This window comes from Diadema antillarum, unplaced genomic scaffold (genome assembly GCF_040938485.1).
Source record: "Diadema antillarum isolate AM-2024a unplaced genomic scaffold, OU_Dant_1.0 seq00001189_RagTag, whole genome shotgun sequence".
NCBI classification, from domain to species: Eukaryota; Metazoa; Echinodermata; class Echinoidea; order Diadematoida; family Diadematidae; genus Diadema; species Diadema antillarum.
Window position 1 is genome coordinate 569620 of NW_027271987.1, and position 15282 is coordinate 584901.

At 37.3% G+C, this 15282-nt stretch overlaps 1 protein-coding gene across 2 annotated transcripts in view; it reads left to right on the forward strand.

Moving 5' to 3' along the window:
• The window catches only part of LOC139744578 (serine/threonine-protein kinase TBK1-like), a 58299-nt gene that overhangs the window by 32325 nt on the left and 10692 nt on the right, over window positions 1-15282 (forward strand). For both annotated transcript variants that reach the window (XM_071655010.1, XM_071655011.1), the window contains 7 exons: window positions 470-960; window positions 1264-1322; window positions 3306-3397; window positions 6164-6368; window positions 7577-7701; window positions 8733-8849; window positions 10805-10903. In XM_071655010.1, coding sequence (XP_071511111.1) covers window positions 470-960; window positions 1264-1322; window positions 3306-3397; window positions 6164-6368; window positions 7577-7701; window positions 8733-8849; window positions 10805-10903 — 1188 coding nt within the window. The remainder of the gene's footprint in view (window positions 1-469; window positions 961-1263; window positions 1323-3305; window positions 3398-6163; window positions 6369-7576; window positions 7702-8732; window positions 8850-10804; window positions 10904-15282) is intronic.

The window sequence follows — 15282 nt, forward strand, 5'->3', positions numbered from 1 at the left end:
AATTTCATTGCATACTTATTTGACAATTTCAAGTTTCATATTAATAACTAGAGAATGAAAAGTTGTTGCATTATTCCTGCTTAGTTCGACAGGCTAGAAAATGCAGGTACAACTTCAGTTCTTATTTCCCCTTGTATGTTCAGTGTGGTGCAGTTAGCAGTGATTATTCAGGCTCTGCAGATATTGCCAATAATTGCAGTATCTGTATGACTGAAGGTAAATGATGACATCAGCAGCCGTGATGTATTTAACCAATCCTGGACTGGTCAACCAAGATGACTGCTGCTCGTCTAATTCTGCAGTTGTGTTAGTCATAGAAGTTCTTGACATTTTCTTTGATAATGTGTATGTCACCAATAAAGCTGTAATATACTTTGCAATATTTCATGTGATGAGATTTACAGCAGTCAAATAAAAATTCCCCTTGTATGTTGTATGACTTTCTCGTTGTATGACTTTCTCGTTGCAGGCACAAGATCACCACCACCAAGAAGAGTGGGATGATTTCAGGTATCCAGGAAAGTCCAAACGGTCCCATCATCTGGAGTGAAGAACTGCCCAAAAAGTGTCATCTCTCCCCCCAGATGCGTATCATAGTCACCACTCTGCTGGCCAACACCATGGAATGTGACATGTCCAAGATGTGGTCATTTGAACGCTTCTTCGATGAAGTCCAGAAGGTCATGAAGATGCGAGTCATTGACGTTTTCATAGCGCACACCTGCGAACTGCACAAGATTTATGTGTCTCCAAGCAAGGACACAGCTTACTTCCAGCAGCAGGTCGCACATTTGACTGGTATTCAGCCGGACACACAGAGTCTTCTATGGGAGATGGTTGTCTTTGACCCCAGGAAGTGCTTCAAGTGTGAGGACCTCCCGGAGACGACCCCGGACAATCCCATGATCCTCCTGAGGATAGGGGCACAGGCCTTCCCTGGAATCAAGGCGCCCCACATGCGTATGTAATCCACTAGCTCCTACCTCGCTCCTGGCAGTGTTTGTCTGCATCTCTTGCTGTCAGCTGCTTGTCAAATTTGACATGCTGAAAGCTTTTAGCCTTCTCATTTAGTAATGTAATCTGATTTGCTTCTGTTAGTCACTCCTGTGGCGAATGAACTTAATTTCACTTCTAAAACAGGTGAAATAACTCTCAATTCTGATTCCATGAAATACAAGTGCTGTTTAAAAGAAAAAAAATATTGGAAAGGACTGTGGTGTCAATGTGACTCATTAATTTTCTCTTTTTCTCTTCAAACCACAGCCACCCTGCCGAAGACAGCCACTCACTATTCCTTACAACACGATTATCCACTAGCTAAGGTAAATATCTCGTATCACAGGATAAATTTCTCATTCCGCTGACCATGGGAGGCTCATCTGATACCCAAAATGCGAAAATATTGGTATCCCGATGAGTTCCAATGATATCTGATGCTCCAGCTCTGGAGACTCGCACCAAGGTTCACTGATACCAATACCCAATGAGCCCCAGAACCAAGACTCAAGTTAATCTGTTTGATGACTGTTTGATCGTTGGAAACTTAACAGACTGTCATAAGACATCAGCTAGACATGCCCAATAGTGGCACAACATGAGTCTAGCACACATTTGATTGACTCTACACCTCTCGGACTCACTCTACACTTATCCGACACTGACTGGACTTGCAATGGGAAATGGCTTCCGATGGCGAACTAAGCTCTGACCTTAGTTCCTTAATCAGACAATCTTGCCTCATCGGATCATGCTCGACTTGTCTGACAATGACCTGATAGTCGACCAACACAAGTTGTATTCATAAGACTGTGATACTATGCACTTCGGTGGGTGACTGGAAGCAAAAAGAGTTGCTTCTGACGAGTGTTCAATGAAAAGAAAGTATCTGTGGAACGGAGGTATTACTGGAAGCCTTCGACAGTGTGAATCCTGTACATATCCTGTATGTATAATAGCAAATGCTGCAGGGGATAAGTAGTCAGTTTTAGAGAATGGATTGTTAGAATCTTTTATTCTAGTGGACAGTCTAAACTTGTAATGATTGATTTACTTCATTGTCTGCAATGGAAATTCTTTGTACACTGGATGTTACAAAAGATATGCATAAAATATTTTACAAGTACACACAAAGACACTACACAAAACTGGAACTGAAACTGAAACATATCATACAGTATAACATACACTATCGCAATGTTATACATTGTACCAAAATTTACAACTAGAGCAAGGACTATTAATGTTTAGCTTATATGCAATTATCTGGCCTATAGCAGTGTTCATTAATGTTCTTTTCTGAGATGTGAAAAAGTAATGAATAAATCATTTTGGATTATATATCATTGTATTGACAAAAACCCCCAAACAAACAAGCAGAAGGATGAAAACATTATTGACTGATATAATTTGATCCTCCAAAAGCTACACATAAAACTTATGTAATGACTCAGTCATTACGCATAAATATGAATGGAATCTGGGAAAAAAAACCCCCAAAACAACCTTCTAAAACAAGCATGTTGTTTGTGAGGAGGACAGAATAGGATTCCTTTCTGTCCAAATTGTAGTCACAGAGGGTGTGTGGGGCTGTAAAACCCCCTTTGTTATCAGCAGCTCTCCTGGACGCTGTGAAATGAGAGCCATTGTACAGTTAAGGATTAAACGATTATGCAGTTATAAAATGTCATTAAATCCGTCCCATACAAATATGATTTTATGTACCTTTCAACTTCACGCCCAAGTCTCCATAAAATCACAGCCAAGTCTCCATAAAATCACAGCCAAATAATATTCTTTTTAAGTGAAATGTAAGCATAACACCCTATATGTGAGAAATATATCAGCATATGACTAAAATGTTATTGTGCACTGCATGTCTACGTTAGTCACATTGACGTAGGGCTTCACGGGGGTGGGGGGGGGGGGAATAACTTGTCCACTGCTTAATTGTGCTACAGTGTATGTAAATGTGAGTATCATGGATGAGTCATTTACTAAACTGGTTTTGTCGAAAGAAATCATTATTTTATGGGCTGGTCATCTGGCTACTGTATCTATAGTTGTGGTTAAGATTGTCATTGAACAAGCATTGATCTGAACTTACTGTATGAAAGTGAAACAGCATGTCAATGATTAACATGTCAACTATGATAATCACTAGATTTCCTGCATCTTTCTGCCATCACTAGAACTCAATAAACCTTTTCTTTGTTGTATTCTCTCCCTGCACCATGCCAATCCCCTTCTGCTGCTGGTGTCATGTGATTGCTGTCATGTGACTGATATCATGTGACATCCCGATCCAGAGCTGTGCTGCAGTGATGTGTTACTGTCAGACAATGGTCATGATGTTTTGTACGATACAGAGTCTCATCACTAAGACTGCCAAGGCTGTGATGTAAGTTTGAATGCACTGTACCCCGTATCTCTCGAGATGCCTACTAGATATCATGCTTATGACAATTTCTTGCATTGTAGAAATTATGAAAGAAAAACTCATTTTTATGCCTCCGCCACGAAGTGTTGCCGCAGGCATTATGTTTTCGGGTTGTCCGTCCGTCCGTCCGTCCTTCCGTCCTTCCGTCCGTCCTTCCGTCCGTCCTTCCGTCCGTCCGTCCGTCCGTAATCAATTTTGTGGACAGCGTATCTAAAAAAACGTTAGAGGTATCCTAATGAAACTTGGCATGTATATGTATGAGTGGGCGAAGTTGTGCCAATCAACTTTTGGGTGCACATGCTCAAGGTCAAAGGTCAAAAGGTCAAGGTCAAATGCTCAAAATTTCGCTATTTCCCCTATATCTCTGCAGTATGCGTGGAGGTATCCAGGAGGTATTTTCTTGAAACTTGGTATATACATGAACTACCAAATAAAGATTCCCCAGAGAGAGTTTCGGGTTACGAGGTCAAAGGTCAAGGGTCAAAGGTCAAGTGAAAATGTTAAAATTTCACTCTTTTCTCCATATCTCACAAATATTTCAAGGTATCTTCATGGAACTTAGTATATATGCATATACTGACTGACAGTGAGCATGTAGGGAATTTAGGGGTCATGGGTCAAAGGTCAGGGTTCAAAGGTCAAGGTCAACTCATCAAATTGTCATTATTTCCCTCTTATCTATGCAATGCCTGCAGGATTTTTTTCATGAAACTTAGTGTATGCATGTATTACCCAATACAGATTCTCTTTGAAGTTTCTTATCAAAAGGTCACAGACCAAAAAGGTCAAAGGTCAAGTGAAAGTGCTAAATTTCACTTCTTCTTTAAACTTATGAAAGGGTCAAAAGTTGGGTACAAATCCCCAAATACCTGCACTCTTATTAGACAGTATAGCCATTCATGCAAATAAACCTAGTTCAAGGAAAGTGAACATTCAATGCATTTGTGACAAACCTGTCATTTTTAATATTTTGCCAGTTATTTGAAACTGTCATCACACATTGTCAAGACACTGTGCTATAGACCTATTCAGAGAACTTTACATTATGACGGAGGCATACCAGTCGCCATAGCGACATTTCTAGTTCATTTTCAATATCTTCATCAAATCTCCTTGAAAAAAAAGTTTGCATAATGCACACTATCACCACTCTATCTGGAGCATGCTCCGCGTGTGTGTATAAACCGTATTATAAAATGGGTTCAAGAATGTAGCCAATAGGAAGCGCTGAAATGAGTCACATGTGCTTTGGTTACTCAGTCCCGTTGCACTGCGTGTAAATCCTATTGCCGATCGTCTGCTGTGCGCGCGGCGGCTCCTCTATTGCATGCATACGCGCTGTCAATCCTGTAAACAACTTCTAGTTCGGGCTTCCGGCCGGCCGGCCTTTCTTCCCTTGTGCATAACATGTGTGGCGTACGTATACTCTTATACGTACAGTGTACAGTAGACCAAGCATTGTGGGACCGGACGCGTCCATGGAGTCACTTTGAAGGGCAAATCCAACGATTTAGCAGGTTAATTCTCACGCCGTTTTTAGAGTATGTTGTCTAGTAGGCCTATATGAGGAGTCTATATCAAGTCTTTTAGGTAAAGGGTGCATATTCTATGTAAAATAAGTAAGTTTTCATGCGGGAACTTAAGTGTCCGGAAACCCAACCCCCCATCATACTTATACTGTATGTGCGGGATTTCCGAGTGCGACGTGCGTAAATGTTTGGGACGAACATCTTCGGACGTCTTGACCCACAAAGGTACGTGAAAAACGCTGAAAAATGCTGTTAGTTTTCGAATTTTCGACCCATTTTATAAAACAAATGATGCACAGGATTATTTCGTGGCGTTAGTGGAGGCGTATAGGTCACTCGAGGGTATTTACAATGTAGTGCAACATGCACTCGGCATCGCCTCGTGCATGTTTCACAATTGTAAATACCCTCGAGTGCACTATACGCCTACACTAACGCACTCTATCCTGTGCATCATTTGTATATTAATATCATCCTATCGTATGTTCCACATCAGTGTTTGATATTTGTATCTAGAGACCAGAATACTATTGGAAGATAATTGTGACATTCAGTTAGTATACAATGAGAGATAATTTCCCTACTAGATCAAGTATGGATATTATGTTGCCACAGTAACATGAGCTTATACCAGAGTCAGTTATTATCTTGTTGTTTTGTTATTCTTTCAAAGGAATCATGTGTCATTGCTTGTAGAGTCTCATAATTCTTATTTTGGTTAACTTTAAACCTGCTTAAGGATTATGCTTTGGTGTTATGATGCGATGTATCTTCAGAACTTCACTTTATAATTTGATTTGTCTTGCACGAACAAAGTGTTTGACTCTGTGTTGTCAAGATTACAATGTACTACCAAGAAGAGCATATAAAACTCTGACATCATAGCCCATAGAAACTATCTACACTCTGTGTGTAACATTGTAGTATTTGGTTTCTTAAATCATTAGGAACATTTGCATGTGTTTAGTCAGATATCTGATGAAATTAAGTGTATACTGTAGATTTCTTATGAAGAATATCTTAATGTTTAATGCAAAAGATTTGGTGGAACTTGTGAAAATGAGGTAACAAAATGATTTGTGTTCTTGAGATTGCTTAAAAAAGAAACAAAAGGACCTTGTACGTTAATCATGATATCTTTAATGAGACATAATAAAGATAAGAGAATGTCTTCTTTATTGTGCATAAATGTTTGCAGAGTTGTCCTGAGATCAGATTACTTCAAGCTTCGCAGTGAGTGCTCGCTCTTGAAGGTGGATTTTGTCCAGGGAAACACAAAACTTCAGAACATTGAGAGATTCCTCTTCACACTGAGCTTGGTTGCTAGGGGCAATGACCCCGTCCGGGCAAAGATGGAAAGATTTGAACAACTCCTTGCCTACTGCAGGGAGAGAGCATCAAATGTAAGTTCTTTTGAATGGATTTGAATGGGATTGATTTGTTTTTACGTGGTTGCTAAAGAAGCAGGGAATACTTGTAAAGCAAGCAACCATGGGGGTGATGGCTTTTTGTCTGAAAGTTTAATATGTGGAACTACCGATGGTAAACAAATAGAAAACAAAACAAAAAGAAACTGGACTTATCTGTTGTTAGGCAGTGCTTCAGTCTTTAAAAATAGACTTCTATCAATCCTGCAGGTAGGAGGATGGTCGTAGCAAAACGTTGCTTTTATGGTCCTTGCATCCCATATCTGATTTCCCCTTTCATAAGAACTGTTGGTTTCTCAAACAGCTTCTCATTTTGCAAACCATATGTTGGCACTGTCCAATGTGGCTCATTTGTGTGTGTGTGTGTGTGTGTGTGTGTGTGTGTGTGTGTGTGTGTGTGTGTGTATGTGTTTGAAGAGTGGTTTGCTCAATACAGTAGGAGTAACTAGATGTGGAATGTTATCTATGCTATTGCTATCCAGAAAAGTCCACAGATTTCACATTTTACGAAGCATACTCATTCCTTCAATTTGTAATTGACCTATTTTGAGGGTAATGTCATTCCTCCTGCCTTATGAAACAGATGTGCGAAGTGCTCTTTCATTTTACTAGAAAAACGAAATGGGTTGATATTTCTTTGTAAACAATATCTTTGTATCGTTGTCCGTGTGTGACATCACCAATCATTGTAGTCTTTTTATCCAGCAATGGCTGTACCAAAATGTACAAATACTTAACTTTTGAACACACTGTCCGATTTTCCTCAGACTTCATTGATGTGTTCTTGTACTATTTCTGAATTTACTCCATGTACATTTATATATTTGGGTTTCATTCCCCTGCAAGCAATGTGTGAAAGTTGAAAGAGTGTCAAGTTATAGTTTGGTAGTTTTGGTTGCAATGTATGTCATGAATGTACCATGTAATGTAGGGAATTCTATCCTATTGACACATCACTTTTGAATGTCTCCAATGAAAAGTGAAAGTCCTTCCAGTATAGTATAGAAATGTCACTTTGTGGCAAATACAAATCATATTTCAGCAATCAATGTATGTTGTGGAGAAGCTGACTAGGCACCTCACCCTTGGCAGTGTGCACAATTATTGTTTCAGTTTGAACTTATCATTTATCATTGTCAGTGGTTTGACATAAATGATATGCATTTACCTCATCCTGTTCTCAGCTGAACGTGACATACAACCAGATCGTTGCCTCACTGGATGCCATAGCGAAGACAGCCATCTCAGATGACTATTTGTCCTCTCAATGGGAAGGCATTAGGCAGCAGCACGTTTTGCCCACAGAAAGGTTTCTATTTCTCTTTGCTTCCTCACTCTCTCATGGAACCCACACCATTAACTTAGCTGAGCATATTGATGAAAAATCACCAGAACGTTTTAAATTAATTGTGAATTCTGATGTTAGGACTTTGTTTTACCAATAATTATTAAGATTTCTCCTCCCACCCCCACCCATCCCAGCTAATGACCATTCTGTTTGTTCTTTGATATTCCAACAGTGCCATCTTGTCATGTTTCCTTCATGACGTATGAAATGTTATGCTGCAAAAGATAAAGAAGTGACTGAGGATGACTAATCTGACAATCAAAATGTGTTGCATAGTCACTGTGACAAATTCAAATTTTTCTGTTGATCTACATGATATATTTTTCACTGTGCTGAAGGCACCCCCTCCCTAGAATGTAGTGGTGAATGTCTGCAAGATACCAACATTTTACTGACTAGATTGCTTTGGGTCTTGGTACAGACAAGGGGTCATGGGAAATGAAAGTGATACTAGGTTAAGGTATCACATAAATTCTCCTTGTTTCTTTTTCTCCTACTGTTTGCCTCTTGTTCAATTACTGTGAGTGTACAAGTACTGGTTTTAAGCCCTGAATTTGGCTTATTGCACTTAGTTATCATGCTAAACAAGGCTGGAATTAACTAACAATGTATGATGATACGTCTTATAATAATTTGTGAAATATAAGGTCCCTGGACAGCATGAATGATAGAGATTCTTCATTCACATTGATATTTCAAGTAAAAGATGTTTGAAGGACAGTCTTGATTTATTGAGACCCATATCAGACCTGATTCATATTCTTCAAATGTCTGCATCAACTGTTCAATGGCTTCCAGGGAATTAAAGTTACTTTCCAAATATAGGTCAGTATTCTGTGATCCCGCCAAACTTCTTTTGCAGGAAACCTCACATAAGAAGTTTTGGAAAGAAATATCCAAAGGCTGAACAATGTGAGTGAGTTCTTCATAAATTTGCCCAGTGATTTCATAGCATCATTACGCCTGATTTTGTCTTACTGTGTCTGATACAGGATTGGACGGCTGAAAGTGCTTGTGGAAGATGCCCTAAAGATCTGCACCAACTTCAAGAAAGACAGGCAGACCAAGCAGTTGTCCTACAACGAAGAACAAATACATCGCATGGACAAGTGAGCTTATTTGTCTTTTGTTTGACAGTCCTGTATTTCACTATTTGCGACATACTGACTATACAACATCATTAGATCCTTACTGTGTAGAGGTATTAAAGAAAATGTTCTTTAGATGCACTGGGCAATAACGATTTCACAAGTTTTCAAAATTTTGAAAGTAGATTCGACAAAGACACTGTCATGTCTCGTTTGAAGTAACTTACATTTTGTTTGAAATAACTATTGTTTGAATTGAAGAAACTTAAGTCCTTGTTGGAAATAACTTGTCTTGTGTTATTTAAAGTAACTTGTGTCTTGTTTGAAGTATTATGTCTGATTTGAAGTTATTCGTGTCTGGTTTAAGTAACTGACATCCTGCTTGAAATAACTTATATCTTGTTTGAAGTAATTTAGCTTGTTAGAAATAACTTGTGTCAGGTTAATAGTAACCCATGCATGGTTCAAAGTAACTCTTGTAGGGTTTGAAAGAACATATCTGGTGTAAAGTGACTCATGCATGGTCTGAAGTAACTCGTGTTTGGTTTGAAGCAAATTATATCTAGTTTGTACATCAGTACTGTAGGAAAGAAGTTGTGCCTCGTTTGAAGTCACTCGTGTGGTTTGTATCCACTCATGTGGTTAGAATTCATTCATTCCTGGTTTGTGTAACTTGAAATAACACATATCAAGAATGGCATCATGTATGGTTGAAGTAATCATATTTATTTTGAAATAACCCATGTCTATTTTGAAGTAACAAATGTCTTGTTTGATAGCAACAACTCATGTCTGGGTTGTAATTTCTTGGTTTAAATAACTTCTGAAATGTCTGAAATTACCAGCATTGTGTTGAAAAGAAACTGTGTCAGGTTTAAAATAGCTCATGTGTGGTTTGAATCCACACAAGTGGTTACTGTACTTTTATTATCAATAACTCATATCCTGTTTGGACACAGCTCATATCTTACATCCTTTCTTATGTTTGATGTAAGTGTCTGGTTTTCCATAAATAACATCTGATTCAAATGAAATGAAATCATTGCAATCATTTATAAGGATATCCTTTATTATTTTTAGACATTTGATCAACAATGAAAGTTTTGCAGCCAGATTTGTCCCGATAAAGTGGTTCATAGTTCTGATTAAGTGTTAGAAATAACAGATGAGAAATTTAGTACAGCAAGTTTTGTTGCACTTAGCACGATTCCCGCTATGAAAGTTTTTCCCCGATTAACGGGTGAGCACTGTATTCTAAGTCTGATTTTGTTGAAAAGATTGTCATCATTTTTTACTCATATTACTCTTTATGTCAAAGCTAAGTTAAACTTGATGTGGAAGAGTGCTTTCATGGTGAGAGTTGCACCATAATCTGTTGCTGATCAATTTAACTCTTAATGAGCCATAGTGGAAACCCCCTGTGTGCCACGTTATTCTGAGACACGAAGGTAGTCATGCTTTGAGAAAAATTTCTGTTTTTCCAATTTGTATAGCTTCTACAAATTTCTGTTAAGATGGGCATAATAGTAGGCAAACTTAAAGAGGAATGCCAAGCTTTGTTTCTATGTAAATTGTATGACAAATCTATTTTCAATTTTTCTTTTGAATGATCAGTTGCTACATTACTGTAAAGGCATGACTTTTGCACATAAAACCGTGACAGAAACTTAGAATGTACAAGCAAATCTGGTTGGGAACACCGCTTGATAGTCAATCACCACATAGAATGCAAGCCGTATATTATGAGAGGAAGAAAAGCACGAGAAACGCTTTCATTGTGCCGCAGGATTAGCAGTGATTAATATTTATCGATTGGTTTTGGCGGCTTTGTTTGTTGAGCAGAATATGCGAAATTGGCACGCCGTCGACTGAGTCGGATGTGCGAATGTGGCACATAAAGAGTTAAAACTGATGTGTGATTTATGTGCGTGAGTGTATAATTTGTTTTCACTTTTCATTATCATTATGATTTCCAGGGAAAAACTTGGCAAGAAAATGATACAGGCCAAGAAGATCTCAGATGAATTGTTCACCATTCTGAAGGAACTTCACAACAACTTTGGTACATGGCACGGGTAAGCTACTAATATCGGTATTTCAATTCTTGTAATTCTGTTCTATTTCAGATATGTACTGTGGTACATATCTTGGCTCAATGTTTGTATGCACACACAGGTGGGCAGGTTAACATGGTGTGAGCACAGCACTGGTGGTTATAACTGAGTAATGTGTACAAGGTGTTCTTAACCATTTCAGAGGCATAATAAGTTCATATTCTGGTCATTATCTGTGGATACTAACCCCCCCCCCCCCCCCCCACACACACACACACACACACCACACCACACACAGACACACGCAATGTGTTATAATGTTAACAATAGTTTCCTGGAATTCCTTAAAGTCTTCAAAAGTGTAGGAAAATATACACTGTACATACTTGGCTGTTAGTTGATACAGAAATGCATCCTTCAGGTTTATTAATCTAAGAGTGAATAAATACCATTTTTTATCACTTGTTGCATTTGATGTAGAATTTATAATCACTTTATTCTGTAATGTCATACAGTTAGGATTCTTTTCTCATATCACTACATGAACTTTAACAACTTTAATGTCTTATGTTCTTTTTATTAATAAACAAGAGCTCTTTAAAAAATTGTTTTGTACCTTACATTTTGAATATGAGCATTACATTTCCACTTATTTTATGCATCCATGAATATAACCCCCACCCTAATAAATACCCGATAGTCTAATGATATGGAAGATATGAGAATTATTCATTTTAGTGTATGACAGGATATGGAAAGCTGCCATAATTTTGGTTGAGTAAAGGTATCTGGCTCATCTATGTTGCAAAGAAATTTGGGATGTTTATTGCCAAAATAAAGTATGAAGTAATCAACTGTGGTGTGACAAGAATTTCATGTGTTAGGTAAGTTAGACTGGTATGTTTTCATTTTAAGAGGTCGAGTTTTTAATTAAAAAAAAAAAATGGTATAATTATGATCTCACTTACATTCTATTTTAAGGATAACATCAGTGTTATCATAGAGTATTTTTGTTGTTTTCAGTCAAAGATATGATTAATCAAAAATTCACAATTCGTAATTGATCAATTGCTGTCCCCCATTTTATTACAACTAAAGGTATTTAATAAACCTCTTGCTGTAATCCAAATAAAAAATGCAAATATCCCTAAAAATCTCAAAGTGACCTAACAGATTTCTGGAAGAATCAAATGTATTTTAATAAACATACAGAGAAAAGAATCGTGTAATTTGCAATGACATGATCAAACACAATTGCTACTAGTAATAAAACTGATGATAACAATACATATATCAATAATATCAATAATAATGATAAAAATGGCAGTAATAGTAGTAATAGTAGTAGTTGTAGTAATGATGATATAATGATAATAGTAATAATGATGATAATGAAATAATAATGATAATAGTAATAATAATACAACATAGTAACAACAATAGTAGTCAAATGATAACAAACATAAAAAGGATAACATATCAGGTGAAGGTGTGTGAATAATTTTTCTTATTTTTACGACGACATTTTGGGAGCTCATTCTTTGCTCAGATGTATAAATGAATTTCATCGACAGACATGTCTGATACTATGTTTCCTTAAGTGTTCATCATTTAAGCTCTGTTTTAACAGAGCCTTTCAAACTAGAGTTACTGCGACAGCGTCTGGGTAATCTTTTTTCACCCTGCCTGTTATAACGGTTATTGCTCGGATGTTGTCATGATAACGTTTGCTGTTTTGCTGTCCAAGGGGGTGAATTTTGTTCTCTAGACATTGTCGCAATGTTGCTGCGGTAAGGTCTCGTAAAATAGGTCCTTAGATTCTCTGGCAGAATGAATCACGCTAAAATATACAAATAACAAAACAATGTCAATCATCATAAGATATTGAACGTGGTGTGTAAGTCAAACAAAATATATAGTTTAACAAAATATGACCTTCATTAATATATCCTCAATTTTTTTTTCTCCCATGGATATGTTGATGGTTCAATTCCAGTGGATCTTACCATGAAGAAAGAGATTTACATCACTTTCAAAGGACATCCATCACAGAAGACACGAAGGTCCACTGAGAGTGAAGAAAGCTGGTGAAGAAAGCGTCTGTAATTTTACTAAAAAGCTGGACCAAGGTCTGGTATAAGCATGAGGTCCAGGAACTCATCAAGATAGTTTCACAAACTTGATGTTGGTAGAGAGTACCATGTACAGCTATGAATAAGCAAGAAGTCATTCTCTCAAGAAATCTTAAAGGATAAATCGTTGAGGATGTACACTCCTTCTTTGGCGACAATCAGAACAGTTGTATACTGCTGTTTAATTTTATAATCTACGGTCATATTATCGTACATGTATGTATGCTACTCCATTCTCTTTATTCTCTCATATTTTCACAGTCCTTTCTAATTATTTCACATTGTTTTTACTTATCTCAAGATAGGTGTTCACAGTGTCTGTGTGTCAAATAGTGCATTAAAGATTTATGTGAACAAGAATTTACAACAAAAAGATATTTAACTTCCTTTGTGTCATCTCTCCGTCATTCCATGAAAAGTCATATTTTAGATGTAACAATTTGGACTGATGGGGACTTGGAAAGACAAATCATTCCATCTTCCTGACTATTTAACTTTGAGTCCAAAGATTGGGCACTGACTTCAGGATTTCATGGCTAAAACCCTTGGCTTTGTCTGTCAGAACCACATCAAAACAGTGGTAGAATACCATTCTATTCTCTGAAGTGACAAAACGAAGCATCCACCTTGATTTTGAGATTTTGTCTCAGTAATAATGTACTGTATAATTTGTTATCTTCGCATACAGATATTTTCAATAATGAGGAGGTCACAGGCAATTTCGCGAGATGTTGTTTTGGGGAATGGACACCGATGCTTGTTTTATTTATTGCTAACATATGTGCACTATTAACCTAGCGCATGGCGACATTTTGGCATGTTATTGAACTTGCGATCCAACAGTGATTCGCAAAAATTAAACCCTTTTGAAAATAACAGCTTATACTGTATTTACAATCAGTAGAATGTCCACTTGAGGTATCCAGGTAATAAGATTTCTGATGACCATTCTGTTCCTGATACCCTTCCAAAACTTTGAAAAAAGAAAATATTTTTTCAGATTAAACTGTTCAGGTCAAACTCCAAAGTATGAAGTATTTCTTTTCTTCCTTTTTTTTTTTTACCGGCTTAAGTTTCAGTTTGATTGTGTCATCACAGTACTCACAAAATCTATCTTATTAAGACACACTTACAGACAGGAGTTAGAAAGTGTTCTGCATGCAAACTTCAAAGGTGAACCATAGTTCTCAGAAGAGATCAAAATTCATTTTCCTCCATTTGGAATGTGCTTGCAATATAGCAAAAGGATTTACCAAGAAACTTGCTTGCCTGATGCTATTTGCCAGGATAATGAGTTGCTTTCAAGTACTTTGAGATCAGAAGTGTAAAGCAGTTTCGATCGTTTGCATACAACCTTTATTCCTGTTGGTTTGGTGAACATCACGCGATGATCAATCATGCTCTAGCAATCATATTTTCCAATAAGCGGCATGAGATTTGCTCAAGGATGGAAGATTGATGGACACTGCTGTGTCCATCAAGTACATTTTACATTTAAATGGATGTTACAGTATTGGTAGAGGTGAGAATTGGTGTTTTAAGTCTTTGCGGGATATCAAGAAACCGTTTGTAAAATAGTACAGAGCATACCTTTCTACGAGGAATTCAAAGTCTACTGTAAAACGAGAAATGTTCGCGTGCATTTTAATTTCGCGAATTTCGCGAACGTCAAGATTCGCGAAATTTCTTATCTACACTATATGCATTGAACGCAAGAGGCAATTCGCGAAAATTTCTTGCCACGAAAAAGGCCGTCAGCTCCAATTCGCGAAAATTTCGTGCTGCGAATATATCATGTTTTACAGTATTTGATGAAAAAGCAGTTTTGGAATGGCTGAGACTTCCCGAAACATAGCAAAACAAAGTGATCGTAGTAAAAGTTGTGTCCCACATTTTATTAGAATTGCTCTGTTTTGGGTATCCCAGCCATTTCAAAACCAATTTTCATCAAATAAATGTTGAATTACTTTTGGAATTACATGCTCTTTCATGTTTCATAAGAGGTTTCTCATAATCTCACCCCAAAATGTTAGAAATTCGAGGTTAGGTCTCAACCAAAACTATACGATCCCTTTAAGTCAGCTTTGAGTCATATTACACCACATAAGTTTCTCCTTGATTCTGAAGAATAATAAATTCAGCCAAGGAGCTTATCAGACACTACTCTTGATTCAGCATACCACTGAAATTAGAAATGACCTAACAGTTGAGTAAATTTGTCGTTCCTATTTTGCCTCCACCATGAAGTGTCATTGAAGGCATTATGGT